The 17,521-nt window shown below is 39.1% G+C and overlaps 1 protein-coding gene across 1 annotated transcript in view; it reads right to left on the bottom strand.

Moving 5' to 3' along the window:
- Positions 1 to 17,521, bottom strand: part of LOC145999316 (uncharacterized) — a 206,841-nt gene that overhangs the window by 168,872 nt on the left and 20,448 nt on the right. The window contains exon 3 of the mRNA XM_083136257.1: positions 4,882 to 5,714. Within this exon, the coding sequence (XP_082992383.1) occupies positions 4,882 to 5,714 (833 nt within the window). The remainder of the gene's footprint in view (positions 1 to 4,881; positions 5,715 to 17,521) is intronic.

Here is a 17,521-nt window from a genome sequence, read left to right as displayed (position 1 = left end):
AACTGATATTCTTGTTTTATTTATGCCTAATCGGTAGGGACCTTGATATTTTTTTTTCAAATTGGTGTATTTTCTTATTTTTTTTATTTTTTACTATACGGTGTTATTTTTTCAAAAATTCATTTTAGCGCATTTTCTGGCAAATATCTGAAATTATACCTTTACGGTGTTTTTAAACTACTGTTTCAAATTGTAAGTCACATGGCCTACGCCTCTTCGTGAGAGTTTGATATCTTGAAAGTTATTTTGGAAAAGTTATTTTTCTATTCCCCTCTTTTAATTTTAAGGTAAGGATTTTAGATAATGGAATTTTCCCCATATATACTGAAGGGTGCATAATGACCAGAAGTGGCGACGCAGCCAAAAAATTAATCAAGCAATCTCACGTGACATGTACCGATATATATGGCACCAAAAATTGGCATTATCTTTTTTTGACTTGTTAGTGTTACGTTTCCCAAAATTCGCGTTTTTGTTTTAGAACATTTTTCTGCCAAATATACCGAAACTTAATACTCCATTGTGCTTCTAAACTATTATTTTAAATTGTCTGCGTATTTTTGTGACAGTTTGATATGTTGGAACAGATTATTGAGGAAGTAAAAGTAAAGTGCTCCCCTGCACTTTTCCATAAAGGTGTATAGGGGTGTGGAGTTAGAGCCCCACACTTTCTTGATCACGGCTGAAGGTAGGGTGATGTGCTCAGCACCACTCTCCTGGCTACCTTCATCCCTCAAAGTTTCCTCAAGGTACCAGCTTCATATGATACTGGGTGGGCGCTGGAGCTGTTTGAATAGGTGGAAAACATCCCAGTTTCCCCCCACAGGGGATCGACCCCGGGTCACTTGCATAGTAGTCAGATGCCCTAACAACTGAGCTCCATTATTACTCGCTCGACAAATGCCGATGATGAGCGCTTAGCTTGGTAATTCAAATCATATCTCGTGCGACGAATACGAAGATGTGGCTCCCATGTGACGGTAGATACGCACTCGATCTCCTATTAGAACCCTGCCACTTTGCTCTGTGATGCAAATGGTTTTGATAGAAGTTGGAAAAATCGTGGGAAATACATGATTTAATGTGGCTGTCAGAATTATTCCATGTACGTATAACTCTATAGTTTACTCTTGAGTAAAATGTTGGAAAACTTGCATGTTCTATGTACACAAAGATGGTCTAGAGAAGACAAGAATGTTGGATTTCATGGAATTTTTCTTTGTTTTAAGACATTTCTTTTAAAAAAATCGCTAAAAATGCCAACAATTCGCATTTTATGCCAAATTGGCATTATTGCGATATTTTGAACGGGCGAAATATGTGTCCAGACATTACTGCACATTCCTAAACATAACTTCGCAGCAATTACCATTTTTCACGATTTTGGCGTTTGCGAAAAATCATTGTTCCTACTAAATGAATATTACTTTCTGGCCACCCTTCGTATAAATCAGTAGATGGAAAGTGAAAATTTAGCAGGGCTGGCAGAGAAAAGTCAATTCTTGAAGAAAGTGATTTGCTTTTATGATTGAATGATTCGAGTAAATATGATACTAAAATATTTACGTATATATTATTAGTATTTTATTTCATAATATTGGACATTAACCTTACTCAGTGAGAGATTAATGACCATCTCTCACGAGTTTAAACAGACAGGACAGAGTGTGGCATTAATTTCATTGCAATACTAGTGTTACAGTAAATTTGAGGTTGGGAGCATACACTTGCCAATTTTATAACGTTCACCAATGCAGATTTATGTTTCACTTTTTCCTGATAGTATTCAATATATATATATATATATATCCCATTTTGTTGGATTCTTCTTGATATCTAAGAATAGTGTTTGAGTTGCTGTTTTAAGTTCACTTTATGCACAGTAATGCTAATCGGGACTGGACCTACAGTTTAAAGTGGGATCCGAACCACTTGTGCCTCCACTGGGTATCGAACCCGGGACCCCTTGATTAGAAGGCAATGACGCTACCACTGCACCATGGGGGAGGCTCTAAGAATAGTGCAATGTCATTGTAAATGTATGTTAACTTGTGCGAAACCAGTAATATCTCAGGATGATGAAAGAAAACCTTCATAAGCACTGCTACATTAAATAAGGTGAAGTGAGCCAGAAGAGTAATAAAATTCCAGCAGCATATTTGCAGTCTAAAGCTCTTCTTGTTTATGCATGAGATTTTTGTTGGATGTTGCAGTCCATGCAATTTCTGACGCATGTTGTAGTGAGGTACTTTGTCGGGTGGCGATATTCGACAAAAATCGTATGTATCAATGGAACCTATTTGTTTCCATGTTCCTTCAATTTGCCCAACAAAATGCCTTACTACGACGTCTGACAACTATCGGACGGCGCCACCCGCTCTTATCCCCTCCACCTGTTAACAAGTCCCCTTACTACTCCCAGTAGGGACAAGAAAAAATTATAATTCAATGAATTATCCACGTAATATTTACTCCCCCGATGATACCATATGGTATCACCAGAGTAAGATCGTACTCGCCCAATTATACCATATGGTATCATGGTGCTGATTACGAAATGAATGTGCTTTTTGGACCTTCATACTCGGGTGGAAACTCTGACACAGGTCTGGAGCAAGCCTGGAAAATTCATATTGATGACCAACCTCCCTCCTCTCCCCCCTCTCTGCAACATATCCATGCCACATTTACGAACAGTTTCACATTTTGGCTCATTATTCAACTTGTATGGCACCCAGGAACATGAAACATGTTTCATTCTCTTGAGAAATGTCCAGTCTTTGACAAGAATACTAAAGTTTGCGCCTTCTTCCCAAATAATGGGAGAAGACAGGGCAAACTCAAGATTTTTGTTTTTTTCATTGAAATTCGGGGGTCGCGCCCCCCAAACCCCTTTCCTCGGTTAGGCATTTTGAATTGTACACGGTTACATGCTCTGATGTTTTAGCTGCAAAACAAAACTTATCCAAAGTAGATTGCTCCCATAGTGCCCGAGTTATAACAATTTTCTGAGCAATATGCAAATTACCTATCTTTCGTAAAAACAGAGTTTCACATTTTGGCTTATTATTCAACTTGTATGGCACCCAAGACGATGGAACATGTTTCATTCTCTTTGGAAACGTCCATTCTTTGAAGATAATACTAATAATAGCGAGAGAAGAGGGGGCAAACTCCTGATGTTTATGTTGGGTTTTTTTTCATTGAAATTCTGGTCGCCCTCCCCCCCCCCAAGCCCCCCCTTCCTCGGTCGGGCATTCTGAATTATACACGGTTGCATGCGTTGATGTTTTAGCTGCAAAACAAAACTTATCCGAAGTAGATTGCTCCCATAATGCCCGAGTTATAACAATTTTCCTCCAAAGAGTGTTCAAATTTAAAATTCCCGCCGAGAAGCCCGGGCGAGAGAAATTTCTCTCTCTCTCTCTCTCTCTCTCTCTCTCTCTCTCTCTCTCTCTCTCTCTCTCTCTCCTCCTGCCATCACTGGTTTCTGGCACCGTGGTTGTGTTGAGCATAAAAGGGGTCTAAAAGTTGAGGCCGAAACTTAAGAACGAGATTTCCTGTTCCCGTGCAGAGTTCTACAACGATATATTTAAATAAATAAATTAAAAAAGAAGAAAAAAGTCAATGAAGACGAAATTCCCTGACTTTTTTCGACACCTCAAATTCCCTGACTTTTCCAGGTTTTCCAGGTCTGTCGCCACCCTGATTAGTATAGAATTGCAATCCACAACACTGGGAACTGATCAGATATATTAACTGTTACACCATCCAGCAAGAGTACAATTTTCCAGAATATAGTATCTTAGATAATTTAATCATTTGTCCCACACTGTGGTTGTGCGGTCATGCTTTGGGCTCCAGCTATCGGACGTGTGCAGGTTTGAGTCTCCTTGGGGAAACGTAACAGCTTTTTTCCTGAGATTTTGGCCTGTGTATGAGACTGGTGAACACTCACCATCATGATTAAATTGGGGAGCTACGAATGAGTAGCGTAACCTGGTCATGAAAATCTACGACGACGACTGGGGGTTTGTCGTGCTGACCACACATCACCAAATAACTGGTTTCATGATCTCCCACCTCAGAGTAGGATCAAGTGGGAGTGCGGCCGGCAGTCTGTAGGTAGGCCTGGGCGCTCAATGGTCTGTTGCAGCACGGGTTATGTATGTTTTTAGTTTAATCATTTCAAGGTGTGAGACCTTGATTGTCAATTCTTCACTATGTTAACAGAAAATATTAAATAGTTTTTGATTCAGAGAACTAAAACAATACAAATTGAATGTTCCAATATATTACTATCAGGGTAAATTGTATTTCATTTTTAAAATATATATATTTATAAACATAACCAGAAAAAAAACAAAAACCGAATTTTGCCTGCTTTTTCCTGGGTTTTATCTGAAAAGACAAAAAACAACCCGGGTGGGTTTTTTATGAAAAAAAAACTGCAAAATGCCAACTCTAGGGTGCAGGAAAAGATGACAAAATGCAGGCTGACAACCAAAAAAGTATATATAGTCCACCCCTCCCTTTCGAAAATCCTGGACACGCCACTGTATACATTGCTTGATCCCACAAAAAGAAGGGGATCAAATGGCAGGAAATTAAAGGACTATAAATTCCAAACTAGAGTGAATATTCCAAATATAAAAAAATATGGGTTCTTATATATATCTAACAATATCATGTAACACATTTCATCCTTATCTGACATGGTGGGGTGGACACTCATGGACAATCTTATGTGTAACCCTGAAGCACTGGTGGCACAATACAGAAATTACATGAATCATAGCTCGTAAGTAATAAGGTCCAATCTTGAACCTTAGTGCTCTCATGCTCATTTTCAATCCATGTACTAAAATTTCCTTCACCTACCTTTCTGCAGGCTCTGCCACTTCACTTTCTACTTGGTCAGGATTCTCTACACTATACTTCATGTCTTTATCTTCACTTAAAATTAATTCACCATTGTCACCGTCTTCTGCTGGCATTTTTTCAATAAATTGTCCATGATCACATGGATAATATCCTTCACTTTCAGGAACATTTTGTCCACTAGTTTTGCCTTCAAAGTGCATCCAACTATCACCACTCACACTTTCCACTTTACAAAATGACATTTCTTTCATGTACTCACTAGATAGTTTGATGTCAAGAGAAGCATCTTGTATGCACTGCTTAAATGGTTTGATGTCAACAGAAGCATCCTGTACGCACTGATTAGATAGTTTGATGTCAACAGAAGCATCCTGTATGCACTGATTAGATAGTTTGATGTCAACAGAAGCATCCTGTATGCAATGATTAGATGGTTTGATGTCAACAGAAGCATCCTGTATGCAATGATTAGATGGTTTGATGTCAACAGAAGCATCCTGTATGCACTGATTAGATGGTTTGATGTCAACAGAAGCATCCTCTATGCACTGATTAGATGGTTTGATGTCAACAGAAGCATCCTCTATGCACTCATTAGATGGTTTCATGTCAACAGAGATATCAACATCAGGAGGCTCCTCGAATGATTCTGTTTCAGTCTTGACACACGACTCATCCGGAAGCCACACATTCTCCAGAGATGTTTGTTCACAAACTAATGGATCAGCACTTTCTGTCTCAGACTCAATGAGCACTTCCACAGAGGAGAAACCCGTATCAGACATTAGAGCAGCCAAATTTTCTTGATTATCATGAGACCAGGACCACTTCTGAAATACAATCACAAAGAGGGTGGATTAAAATCACGACTTTAATTTTTTTTTTAAATATTTAATCAGATTTTCTTTGTCAGTTCATGATTTTAAAAAAAAAATCCCACACAAACTTCTGCACACCTTATGGCTTTGACTTTCTAAAAAAAAATTGATGTCAGGTTTCATACACCCTAGTGCATCGTTTCTCAACCTATGGGGCATGACCCACTGGTGGGTCCTATTTGGTGGGTCGCGAAGTAGGGCTCAAAAAATGATTTACTGTGTCTTAAAAACCTTTTTGTTTTAACAATTTAAATTCAACTCGTGTTGCACATAGTCACATGCATGTTGACTTAAGGTGTCACTTGATATTTCCAACCACCTTTGTGTGTGTGTATGTGGTTGCCAAGAGGTTGCTATCGAGACTGCTTGGATTACAAAGCTAGCTGCATAAAAAAATGTTTTCAATTTCAGGATGTGTACGAGGGGAGTCAAAAATTATCTACACTTTCGACATAACTCTCCTTACATTGGCCACATTGCCTTCTGCCCTCGGATGTTATAATGTTGTACCCTTGTGGTTATGTCATAAAAGTTTGATCTTAATTGCTCCATTTCTCTTTCTTCTGTTACAGATAGATCATGGCTGCTCCACTCCAAGTATCCACCAAGGAGGAAGAGAGAGCAGTGATTCAATTTCTCTGGTCGGAGGGTGTGAAAGGGGCTGAAATTCATTGTAGACTGTTATCACAATATAGGGACAATGCTTTATCACGTAAAAGTGGTTTTTTTTTTCCGTGGATCGAGAAGTTTAAAAGTGGCCAGAAGAGTGTAATGCACAAAGAGGGAGCAGGACGCCCGTCAACCTCCACCATGGATGACAACATTCAGCAAGCTCAAGAGATGGTTCTGGCAAATAGGCAAGTTACCATGAATGAGGTAGCGTCTTCTTTAAACATCAGTCATGGTTCTGCCTATCAAATCATCCACAATGAGCTCGGCTTCCGTAAAGTCTGTGTGTGATGGGTACAGCTTACTGCAGAACACAAGCGCGAACGTTTTCGCATATCCCAACGCTTACTCAATTGCTTCAACAGGGAAGCCGACACATTTTTTAGTAGGATAGCCACCGGTGATGAAACATGGGTACATAACCATGAGCCAGAATCGAAACTACAGAGTATGGAGTGGAAACACCTGGGATCTCCGACGAAGACAAAATTCAGGACTGAGACATTGGTGGGAAAGGTTTTGCTAACTGTCCTTTGGGATGCACAAGGGCCTATACTGGAAGACTGGCAAAAGGGGACTACGATCAACAGTGCGAGTTACAGTGAAACCTTGGAGAAGAAGCTGAAGCCAGCAATTCCCAACAAACGCAGAGGTCTCTTGTCTAAGACAGTGTTGTTGCATGACAATGCCCACCCACACTCGGCTTGGCACACCGTTAACACCATCAACAAGTTGAATTTTGAGGTACTGGAACACCCTCCCTACAGCCCAGATCTTGCTCCCTCTGACATTCATTTGTTTGGACTGCTCAAGGATGCCTTGCGAGGTCATCGATTTTCAACTGACTTAAACGTGCAGGAAGCAAAAGTGGCTCCACGACCAACAGAAAAACTTCTTCTTCGAAGGAATACGCAAGCTTGTGGACCGCTGGACCAAGTGAATTGACAACGGAGGTGACTATGTCGAAAAATGATGTACATGTTGAACCCCTACCTTTGTGTAAATAAATTGTAAATGAAAAGTGTAGATAATTTTTGACTCACCCAGATATTTAGTTTGATTTTAGACTAGAGTAAATTAGTCTTTTAAAATTACATATTTACTTCTCTTGAAGTATGTGTAATTTATTTAAGCATGCATAAAAAAGGGTATCTTAAAGAGTCGATGTTAGCAAAAATATGATTATAAACTGGGTGCACGCACACCTTTACAAGTAATTCTCCCGGCGCCCATGCTTATGAGCCCAACATAAGTGCCGATTCCTTCAGACATTTAGGGGGGCCCAAAGCTAGCAGGGTTGGCCCAGGTGGGCCCAGCCCAGTTTTCCCCACATGGTTTTTTTTTTCTTCAGAAAACTCACCTTGAAAAAACCCAGTCAAAAAGTGTTTTTCTTTTTCAGAAAATGTTGAAAATTATTGCTTTAAACACTTGTGAGGTTCTATGACTGTCAAAAAATTTTGAAAAAGTTGCAAAGAAAAGGTTTAGCAGAGCATATTATACTGAAAGTAATGAATGTAGTACAAGTCATAGTGTTTTTTTTCAGGCTATTTTCCTCAAATCATGATAAAAATGGACTTTTAACAGAAATAAAAAGAATACATATCCAAGAAACAAAAAGGAAAAAGTATCAAGACATTTTTAGATAAAATATTTGAATTGATTGATACAACATAGCTGAACAAAGCTTATAATTTTCAAATGTGGTAGAGCTTTGGTTATCACTCACTTCCTTATTCGGGAAGGGGACCATACAGTGGCACATGATAGTTTCAACTATGATGATCAATTGACACAATACTTTTTCTGCATGTTTAAGCATTACATGGGATAATTGAGTACACTTTATTAATATGTCGTTAATTATGGTATAATTAAATCGGAACACTCTTCGAATGATTTTCTCATTTCTCAACATAATGGGTTGCTTGCCTATTTGATATAATGCTATTTATGTCTGGTTAGGAGTTCTATACCTATAACTATGTAAGTCGTGCATGTACCTTCACGATCTTCCACAATTTCATTTTTTTTTTTTTTTTTTTTTTTTTTTTTTTTTTTTTTAAAGGTTGTAGGGTACTCAAGTAAATTCAGTGTACATGTATACTTTCATATACACGTTTCATGCACTATGTTCATTTTTGACATTTTCAAACCTTTGAATAGACTATTGTTTTGAGCTTTGTGTATGAAACTTACAAGAGCATTATGTACTTGCACTATAATTTGGCAGTAGAATTATCAAAATATGATGTATGAGTTAGAGTGGATGGGCAGACAGGGATAAACCATCTATTTAGTGGCCTTAATAACAGCTGCAATTTTAGAATCATTTAGGTGAAATTATTTCTGCAGCTAGAAAATGTGTTTCAAGATGGTGGATGAAAAACTGATTTTCCCAATGTTGCAGGCTCTATTCTATGCTCTACATAATTCTTTCTTTCTTTCAAAACTGTCTAGAATGCAATATTTCATTGGTTCGCAATTTTGCAGTAAAGCTTTTAAAATAATATTTCATGGATTAGGAAAGGAGTGGTGGTAAAATCAAAAATGTTGTGTTTATGATAACCACCATAAATGCAAAGCTTTTGAGTTGCAATTTATATAATTGCATGATATCTTGATGGATTGGTCTCACATTTGAGAAGAATTGGTCACCATGTTTAAAGATAGTAGATGACAGACCGGTCTAAAATGTCATATTTGACTAGGTTACATTTTCCTAGATTAAGAAACGCAGGTCTCAGCAATGTTATGGCATCACTTGAGTTTTTAGTTTTAGATAAGAACTCTGTAATGTAGTGTGATTTAGAACGGGTGGGAGTAAGTCACAAATTTTGGGACCATGATAACTGCAGCAAATTTAGAGGTTTTTTGCTGAAATTAACCACAACTAGATACACCTTAGCAGTGACTTTGTTTTGCATTTACATTTGTTCAAAACATTTCAAGATTGTAGACGACAAATGGATTTTTCATATGCTGAAGTAGATTCCAAATTCTGATGACACTTTCAAATACATAAACTACATTTTTGGAGATTAACGAAGGAAACTCTTTTAAGAATTTTAGGGGTCACTTAAGCTATAGTTTGACAATAAATGTTTTGAAATATAGTGGATTTTTAGGGAGCATTGGGAACAAATTTGGGGTTACAAATGTTTTTACCGTAGGAATTGTGACTTTCATATCAGCTAGATATTTTAAGGATATATAATGACGAAATCAGCCAGACAATTAAATTTGGCAAACTTGTAATTTGGCATGATTAATGCATGGAGGAGGTATTTATGCTTGCTTGAAACATCCAGAAAAATTATGGAAAAACACAACTGTGAACAAACTGTATTCAAGCAGATTTAAAACATTGTTGCATAGTATTTTTGGATTATTTAATAGTCTATGGCAGCTTGTAAGGAAATGAAATAAATGAGGTAAAAAATGTCTTTATAGCATAATTCATTCCAAATTAGGCACAACACTGCATTCACAAAATAATTTGTTTCATAAACTGAAGTTCAGAATGGAATATTCACAAATAGTATTTACTAAAAATGTGCTGCATCGTAAAAAACAAAACTTTAACATACGTAAATTTGAAAAACTCAATATGCTGACCAAGGCAGAAGTTTATTTTATTTTAAAACATAACGTTCCAACCATATAGCCAGGTCTTCTTCAGACTCTGTACAAATTTGTACTTGGTACAGAGTCTGAATAAGACCTTGCTAGAAGGTTGAAACGTTACGTTTAGTTTATGTTTTAAAATAAAGTAAATTTCTGCCTTGGTCAGCATATTGAGTTTTTCATATCATGGAAACAAGGCTTAATGGTGTTATAATTGGCAGAAATTTGAGTATCATTGCAGAAGGAAGAAAGTAACAAACCTGACTGATTAAATTCAGTCTCACTGTAAAAATGTTACAGCTACTGCTTTTTTTTCTGGAAAGAATGTTTTTGGCACTATTCAAGTTGATTTGTTATGTTACTGTGTTCATCATAACAAAATTCTGTTATCTTCATAAATGATGATAAATCCAAGTACACACACGCATTTCTCTTGTTGGTTTATTTTATAGTATAGGTAAAATAAGGTTGGAGACGGAAATAATTATTAGAAAGCTGATTCCTTCTGAAATACGTTCTTTAGGTCCCCCTGTACTTCCCCAGAAAAATCCCAAAAAATCCTGCATGGGGAACACCCTTAAATTTTGAATAAACGGCCGCCATCTTGGATTTTTCAAAAAAATGCGATAACTCAGTAATGGACAATCATATTGAGGTGCTGTTGGTGCCAAACGTTTCAGTTTTGGAAGAAGGAACTTACTACTGCAAAAAAAGTGTAAAACAGAGAGTTGATATAAATTTATTAACATATTATTGCATAAAACAGGTTTGAAACATACAAAAACATCATTTTTTCAGTAAAGAATTGTAGAATTTTTTGTAAAAATGAAAAATGAACACGTATACATAAACAGGTAGTGTTTAATATGTCTGACAAATTCCCGTCTTTCAATAAACTCGTCTTCGTTTTGCATAATCTTCTCTGGTGGAGGCGCTGGTACGTTTGGCTTCGACATGATCCTCGGTATCGCAGTTGCCTTCGATATCGTCTTCATCCTCGGAATCCAGAATATTCCGATTGAAGCAGGACTCTCCCGCACATCCGCAGCACATAGTGGTGCATGTCAGCCCACTTCGCTTGCACTCACAATTTCGGGAGCAGTCTCCTTTGCACCCACAACGCACGAGATGCAGCAGGTTGTCTGGCGCCAGGGGTAAAGTGGATGTGATAGGCTTATGGTGTCCCTGTTCGATGGTCCAGCCCCAATCTTTAGCTGAAAAGACGTTACCTTTCCACGCCTGGACTTGGTTATATACTCTCAGACTATGCTGGCGGGCGGCAGCTGAAGTAGGAGGAAGGCTCGCAAGATCCATAACGTAGTTTGGAGGTTTTTTACCAACGGTCTGGACATATTTCTTGTATCTGGTTTTGTCAAGTCCCTCTGAACGTTTACCTCCGTACAAATGGACGAAGAATTGCTCTCCTGCAGCTTCAACACAATCCTGCGACGCGTTTGGGTTGTTAAATATTTCCACAACTTTCTGTAGTTCATGGTTATTTTCCAGCTTGTTGAAGCCTGAAATTGGACCTCTTCTGTACAAAGCAGAGGTGGTGTCGCATCCCATAAAAGCGTGTAGGAAAAGTAGGTATTTCGTCATGTTACCAAGGCCTTCGTGTAATTCTCTGCTGCAGTAAACTTTTCTAGCGGTTGTAGATTTTCCAGGAACTAATATGTACACGACACCTTGGGGTTGCGTCAAGGCAGCAATGAGTACAAGTAGATCTGAGTCCGCGCCAACTATAACAGCTGATCGTCCTGACTTTTTTCGCCGTTTCAACAACCAAAACATCCACGTCACTAGGGGCCTGAAAAACTGGAAACTTTGCTTTCTGGAATTCTGTGCTAAGGAGTTTCAAAAAACTTTTTTTATTCTCAACGTTTGACAAGAAGTTCTCTTGTGCAATTGTCACGGGGTTGGATGGAGCTACATCAACCCTCGCAGCTGATTTCCCTGCAGCTCGTCGCATATGCACTGCATCCTTCGTACTTGGTTCATATCCGTCAAATACTACGATGACATTTGTTCCGTAATTTCGGTTGACGTAATCTAAGTAGACATTGCACACATCACCATACGTTGCTGGACGGGGCCAATGTACTCTGTGCAAAAGATCCCCACCTTCGAGAATATAGCTTGGGTTTTCCGGCAATTCATTGCTAATCGTGCACATCTTGTCGATGACTTTAATAATGCTCGATTTTGTTCCCGCTCGAAGACCAACGTCGTCGAACAGAGACTGAGGGTAAGGTGACAATTCATACTGTAGACAGTCTTCAAGGTCGTCCGCACTTCTTAGAACGCACGCGATACGGTGGAACAGTTGGTTAGGGTTGACAACTACAGGATCCTTATCAATTATTATAGTCTTTCCCATAGCAGCCAGTGTGAACACTTGCTCCTTCCTCTTCAAAGTCACATTTGCAAATATTTTTCCCACGATTCTTTTGACAGCATTTTCGCCTAGCTCCTCGGCTGAGTCACAATTAACTCTATCATCGGCAACAATTCCTGAAGACAGGGAAATGAGCTCTTCGGATTTGTTGAAAGGTGAATGTTGATTCAGCCAAACTAAATTTTTTTTCAAATCACTGGTATCTCGAGTCTGCCACGATCTTGATAAAGAAATGTGCTGGTCGGAGGATTCACCTGTCACTCCTGCAAAAGCTTCCACTGCTTCCATCACCTGGAGACTTCCTGGCATGGTGCAAATCCAATGCGCTACAACGCTATCAGACATATTTCGGCCTTGTGTCAAGCCACCGCTAACCTTCATAGATCACATTAAGACCTGCTCTATGATCATGTCCGTCCAAACGCCGCACCAAAACTTATCCGATCGCCGAACTGTAAAATAACCCTGACTGACAAAACGTTCAAACTCGTGATCCGACAAAGTAGTCTTAAGTTTAGACATATTCTGGAGGTAGAGGTGGGCTGATTTAGCGTAATGAATATGGCCAGCTGCGTGGAGGTGAACTAACATGCGTTGAACGGAGAAGAGATGAAGGTTCCAGTCGCCTGTTCTTTCCGCTCTCACGAAGTCATGCATTATAGAAACTTGCTTGAAATACTGCAGCCATAATTTAGCAGTACGACTTTTTTCTTCAAGTGTCTTCATCGCACTAGATACAGCACTCAGTAAAGGTTTGACTTTGGATAGGAAAGATTCTGCGGAGGAGGACAAGTTTAACACCTCACTGTGAATTTCCCTGAGAGTTTGGACGTCAGAGCTGATCAAAAGTCCGCCTTCCTCACAACACTTCAAAATCAAATGAGCGATAGCTGCCTGAGACAGCGAATGAGCTTATAATGCTCTTGCATAAGCATGCCCATTAGCCATGTGGACAACAGCGTTCTTGGCAAATACCTCACCCCACATTTCTTCCATGCCACTGCGACCCATGATTTTGCCCACCGCACCCATGTAACTCATAAGCAGATGAAACCCACCTAATCTCACGATTACCTTGGACAGCTCATCAGTTTCGTCTGCCTGATAGACTATATCCATGGCTTTAATGAAAAGTGGCTGATCAAATGTCACAATGCACCTTTGTTGCCGCTTCCTGCATTCTTCTACCGCGAAACGAAGACATGTGTTAATTGAGGTGGGGTTAGAAGGTTGAAGATTGACAAAGGGCAAGGGTATCACTGCTGACTTTTCATAGGATCTTTTTCCTGTGGCAATCTCCATGAAACCACTCCATCCCGTATGAGGTTCTTCAGCTGACTTGGGACCCGCCATCCAAATCCATTGGTATGAGGTTCCGATTTCTGCATCCATCGGCCGCAATTCCAGGGAGAGGACGTCTTCCATTACCAGGCGATTCAATCCATGGTTCTTGGGCCGGTCGTGAGTGACGATTGGGATGAAGCCAAACTTTCCAACAACAGTTGCCGTTGGTACAATCTTCGGTCGTGGAACACGAGAACTTGTCTGAACAGCTGAAGAAGGCGTCACACACTGCACTCCTCCCATCACATGAAAGGTTTCATGTCCATCCACAGTTCGAGTGTTATGATCAGCATTATCGAAGACAAACTGCAGAAATCCATGTTTCTGAACTTCACTTGAAGTGTTCATTGTCACGGAAGTTTCATACTTACAGATTTCACTGTAGGAAACAGAGCAGCCTAAATTATGCAGAAGGTTAATTAGATGTTTTGATCGGAAACGCCTATGAAGAAACACTCCAATTCCAATCTGCACAGCTGACACAAATGAACGTGGACGCACTGAAGAAATGATAGAGTGCGCAACACTCAACACCTTCTGGTTGCAAGGTGGACCTTTTACTGGTTTCATTAGACCAGAAAGCAAATGAGTGAGCATCTCACCTACTTGATTTTCTCCACCTTTCGATATTTCTTCGTAGGTTGGATATGTCAAGCAATCATAAACTTTAGATCTTATCTCTTCTTGGAGGATGGTAATAGCCGCGTCTATAATCCTCTTCTTTTCTTCCACAGCGTCTTTTTTTCTGTTGCTGTACCACTTGTCCGTTAAAATCCTCGATGCAACTGGCCTAAAAGAAACAACAGTCCCGAAACATTTCTTGCTTGATGACATAAGAACAGTATTGCCGTAGCGTGCTGATAAAAGTTCCCGCAGACACTTTTCACTGTATAACTTGTCACTGTCGGTACTGAACTTTAAGAGCATCTCCATAAGGTCAGACAGCAGGTACTGGCAGTCATCGTTGTCATCCAGGAAGTTGCATAATTTATTGAAAGCCTCTAACTTGGACTCGTCAACAGGTCTTTCGACCACATTTTCAGATGGCTCGCCTGGCATACTTGAACCAACGATTGAAAATCGTGCACCACAGTTTTTATGATATTGCGCTTCGGCCGCAATCAGGTCACATTCGCTATTAATGCGATTTAGAACTATTTTCCCCCACTTGTCGCACGTATTTACGCACATACTCCGAATACTTGACATTTTTTGTAAAGTTTCCACTTGACATATTTTTGGGTGGCGATGTGGGTGCTTGTTGCAAGCTTCCTTATCAACCGTCTCCCCGCAATAAAGACAGCACGTTTTAAAGTCGAAGGGATGTAGGTCACTTCTGAGGAGGGGTTTTGTTGCATTTGTTCCTACAGGTAGAGACACTGAAACGTAATTTCCATGTCTGGTATAACGTTTTCTGCACTGTATATGCACTCGCACATGACTAATACCCTCAATTTTTTCCCCAATCCCATCTTTTCTCTTTATACTGAGATTCCTCAAAGTCTCTAACCCTCTTGTTACATTGACACTGTCAGTGTCCACCATCCCGCCTTCACCGCAGAAAATGCACTTCTCCTCCATCTTCTATTCAGCTTTCCAACAACCGCATACGATCACTAACACCTGAAAAGAAAAAAAAACTATTAATAATAATGGTAATGCCGTTATTTTTAACATTAAGGTTTTTTTAATCAAAATTCTTATTGATTTCATTAAATTTTTACTTTAAACTGGACTATCTTTAGAAAAGACATGTTTTAATCTATTATACTACACAAACCATGCATATTAGCGCAAAACAGCACCTCCATATGATTGTCCATTACTGAGTTATCGCATTTTTTGAAAAATCCAAGATGGCGGCCTTTTATTCAAAATTTAAGGGTGTTCCCCATGCAGGATTTTTTGGGATTTTTCTGGGGAAGTACAGGGGGACCTAAAGAACGCATTTCAGAAGGAATTAGCTTTCTAATAATTATTTCCGTTTCGAGCCAAATTTAGGTCTAAATGTACTATACTATTAATACTCTTTTCTGCCAAATTTGGCTAATCGCAAAGATAAGAATGAGTGATGATATGATGAAATTCATGAATAGACATACAAAGAATAGTCATGCCTAGGCTGGGATTCAAACCCAGGACTTCCGGCATTGTAGGAATTTATCTTGTTAAAATAAAATATTATTAGTCCTCACCTACAATAAGGTGCCAAATGGGGCCTCCCCGATGGTGCAGTGGTAGCATCGTTGCCTTGTAATCAAGGGATCCCAGATTTGATACCCAGTGGAGGCACATAGTGGTTTGGATCCTACCTTAAACTTTAGGTCCAGTCCCAATTAGCTTTACTGTGCACAAAGTGGAGCTAAAACACCAAATCAACATTCAAATCAATAAGGTGCTACTGTGGAGTACCGTTGTTGACTGCCGGGGGAAAAAGCACTGGTTATAACATATTTTACCCTCCCCCTACCCGACACCACCATAGTCTGATCAGGCCCATAGCCAGGAATTCTTAGTAGGGGAAGGGGCAAATTTTTAATATATTGTGTCATATTGGAAGATATAGTTAAAGCTATAAGTAACAGGAAAGGGATATCATCTTGAAACTCCAACGAACAAAAAAAAAGTTCCAGCAACATCAAATAACAGTATTTCGATAATGACCTTTCCGGGCTGCCAAAGAATACAAAGACAAAGTCTAGTTGGGACTGTATCTACTTGATATTTACAGGTCGATAATGTTAATAGACGATTAATATGTACCAACAGCTTTGAGCCTCTATGCAGAGCTGATTAAGGGAGTTCTTTATAAATCGTGCTTCATAATGTTTCCCTCTAGTTTCCAGTATGCAAGATTTTTACGCACATTAACCAAAATAATAAATGTGAAACACTATCACATTTTCATCATGTTTGATAATAATTTGACCAACTAAGCTGTCCTACATCTTCCACCAGCCGACCTCTATGGTGGGATGGTTACACAACACACTACGAAGCCAAGGGTCCCAGTTTCGAGCCTGGGCACGAGTGTTCTTTGTGAGCAGAGGCCCAACCACCGGCGTACGCTACAGTCCCCTCCGAAATTTTGAAAAATCGACATTTTAAGTAAAAGCACCATAAGGAAAGTTGTAAATATACGATATATCTTATCGTGTATGCCGCCCACTAGAAAGCAGTCAGGGATGCAAATTTTGAAAAACATAGGGTTCTTATAAGTTTAAAAAATCTCAAATTCTCCCTTCCATGTATTATGATATTAATATGCAACATACTAGCTATTTTAAAAATATTATTTATTGATTTTAATACGAAAATATATAACAATAACATGACAAATTATTAGGTGCGCTATGTTCCCAAGGATCCCTATAAGTTTTCGACACTGAAAGCATCCACCTATACAATTCCAGTCCCTTCAGAATAAAAATCCTGCATACGCCAGGAATTTTTGTCTGGAGGAGGGCCAGTACCAGGACAAACGTGCAAATAATAATAATTGTAATATAGTGGTGGTAGTGGTAGTAATAATAGTAGCATCAAATACATTATTAAAAATTATGCAAGAAGGGGTTAGAAGTCTGTGCTAAAGCATTTGTCATGGAACAAATGATTTGAAAATATTTTTCCAACACGTTCAATTTCACATTAGCTAATACTGGTAAACAAGCACACAACTGTATTTTTGAAAGACACAAAATGCATGATGAACATAATTCTATTTGTA

This window comes from Lepisma saccharinum, chromosome 15 (genome assembly GCF_977018435.1).
Source record: "Lepisma saccharinum chromosome 15, izLepSacc3.1, whole genome shotgun sequence".
NCBI classification, from domain to species: domain Eukaryota; kingdom Metazoa; phylum Arthropoda; class Insecta; order Zygentoma; family Lepismatidae; genus Lepisma; species Lepisma saccharinum.
Note: the sequence above shows the minus strand (reverse complement) of the source record. Positions and strands in the feature narration are given on the sequence as shown.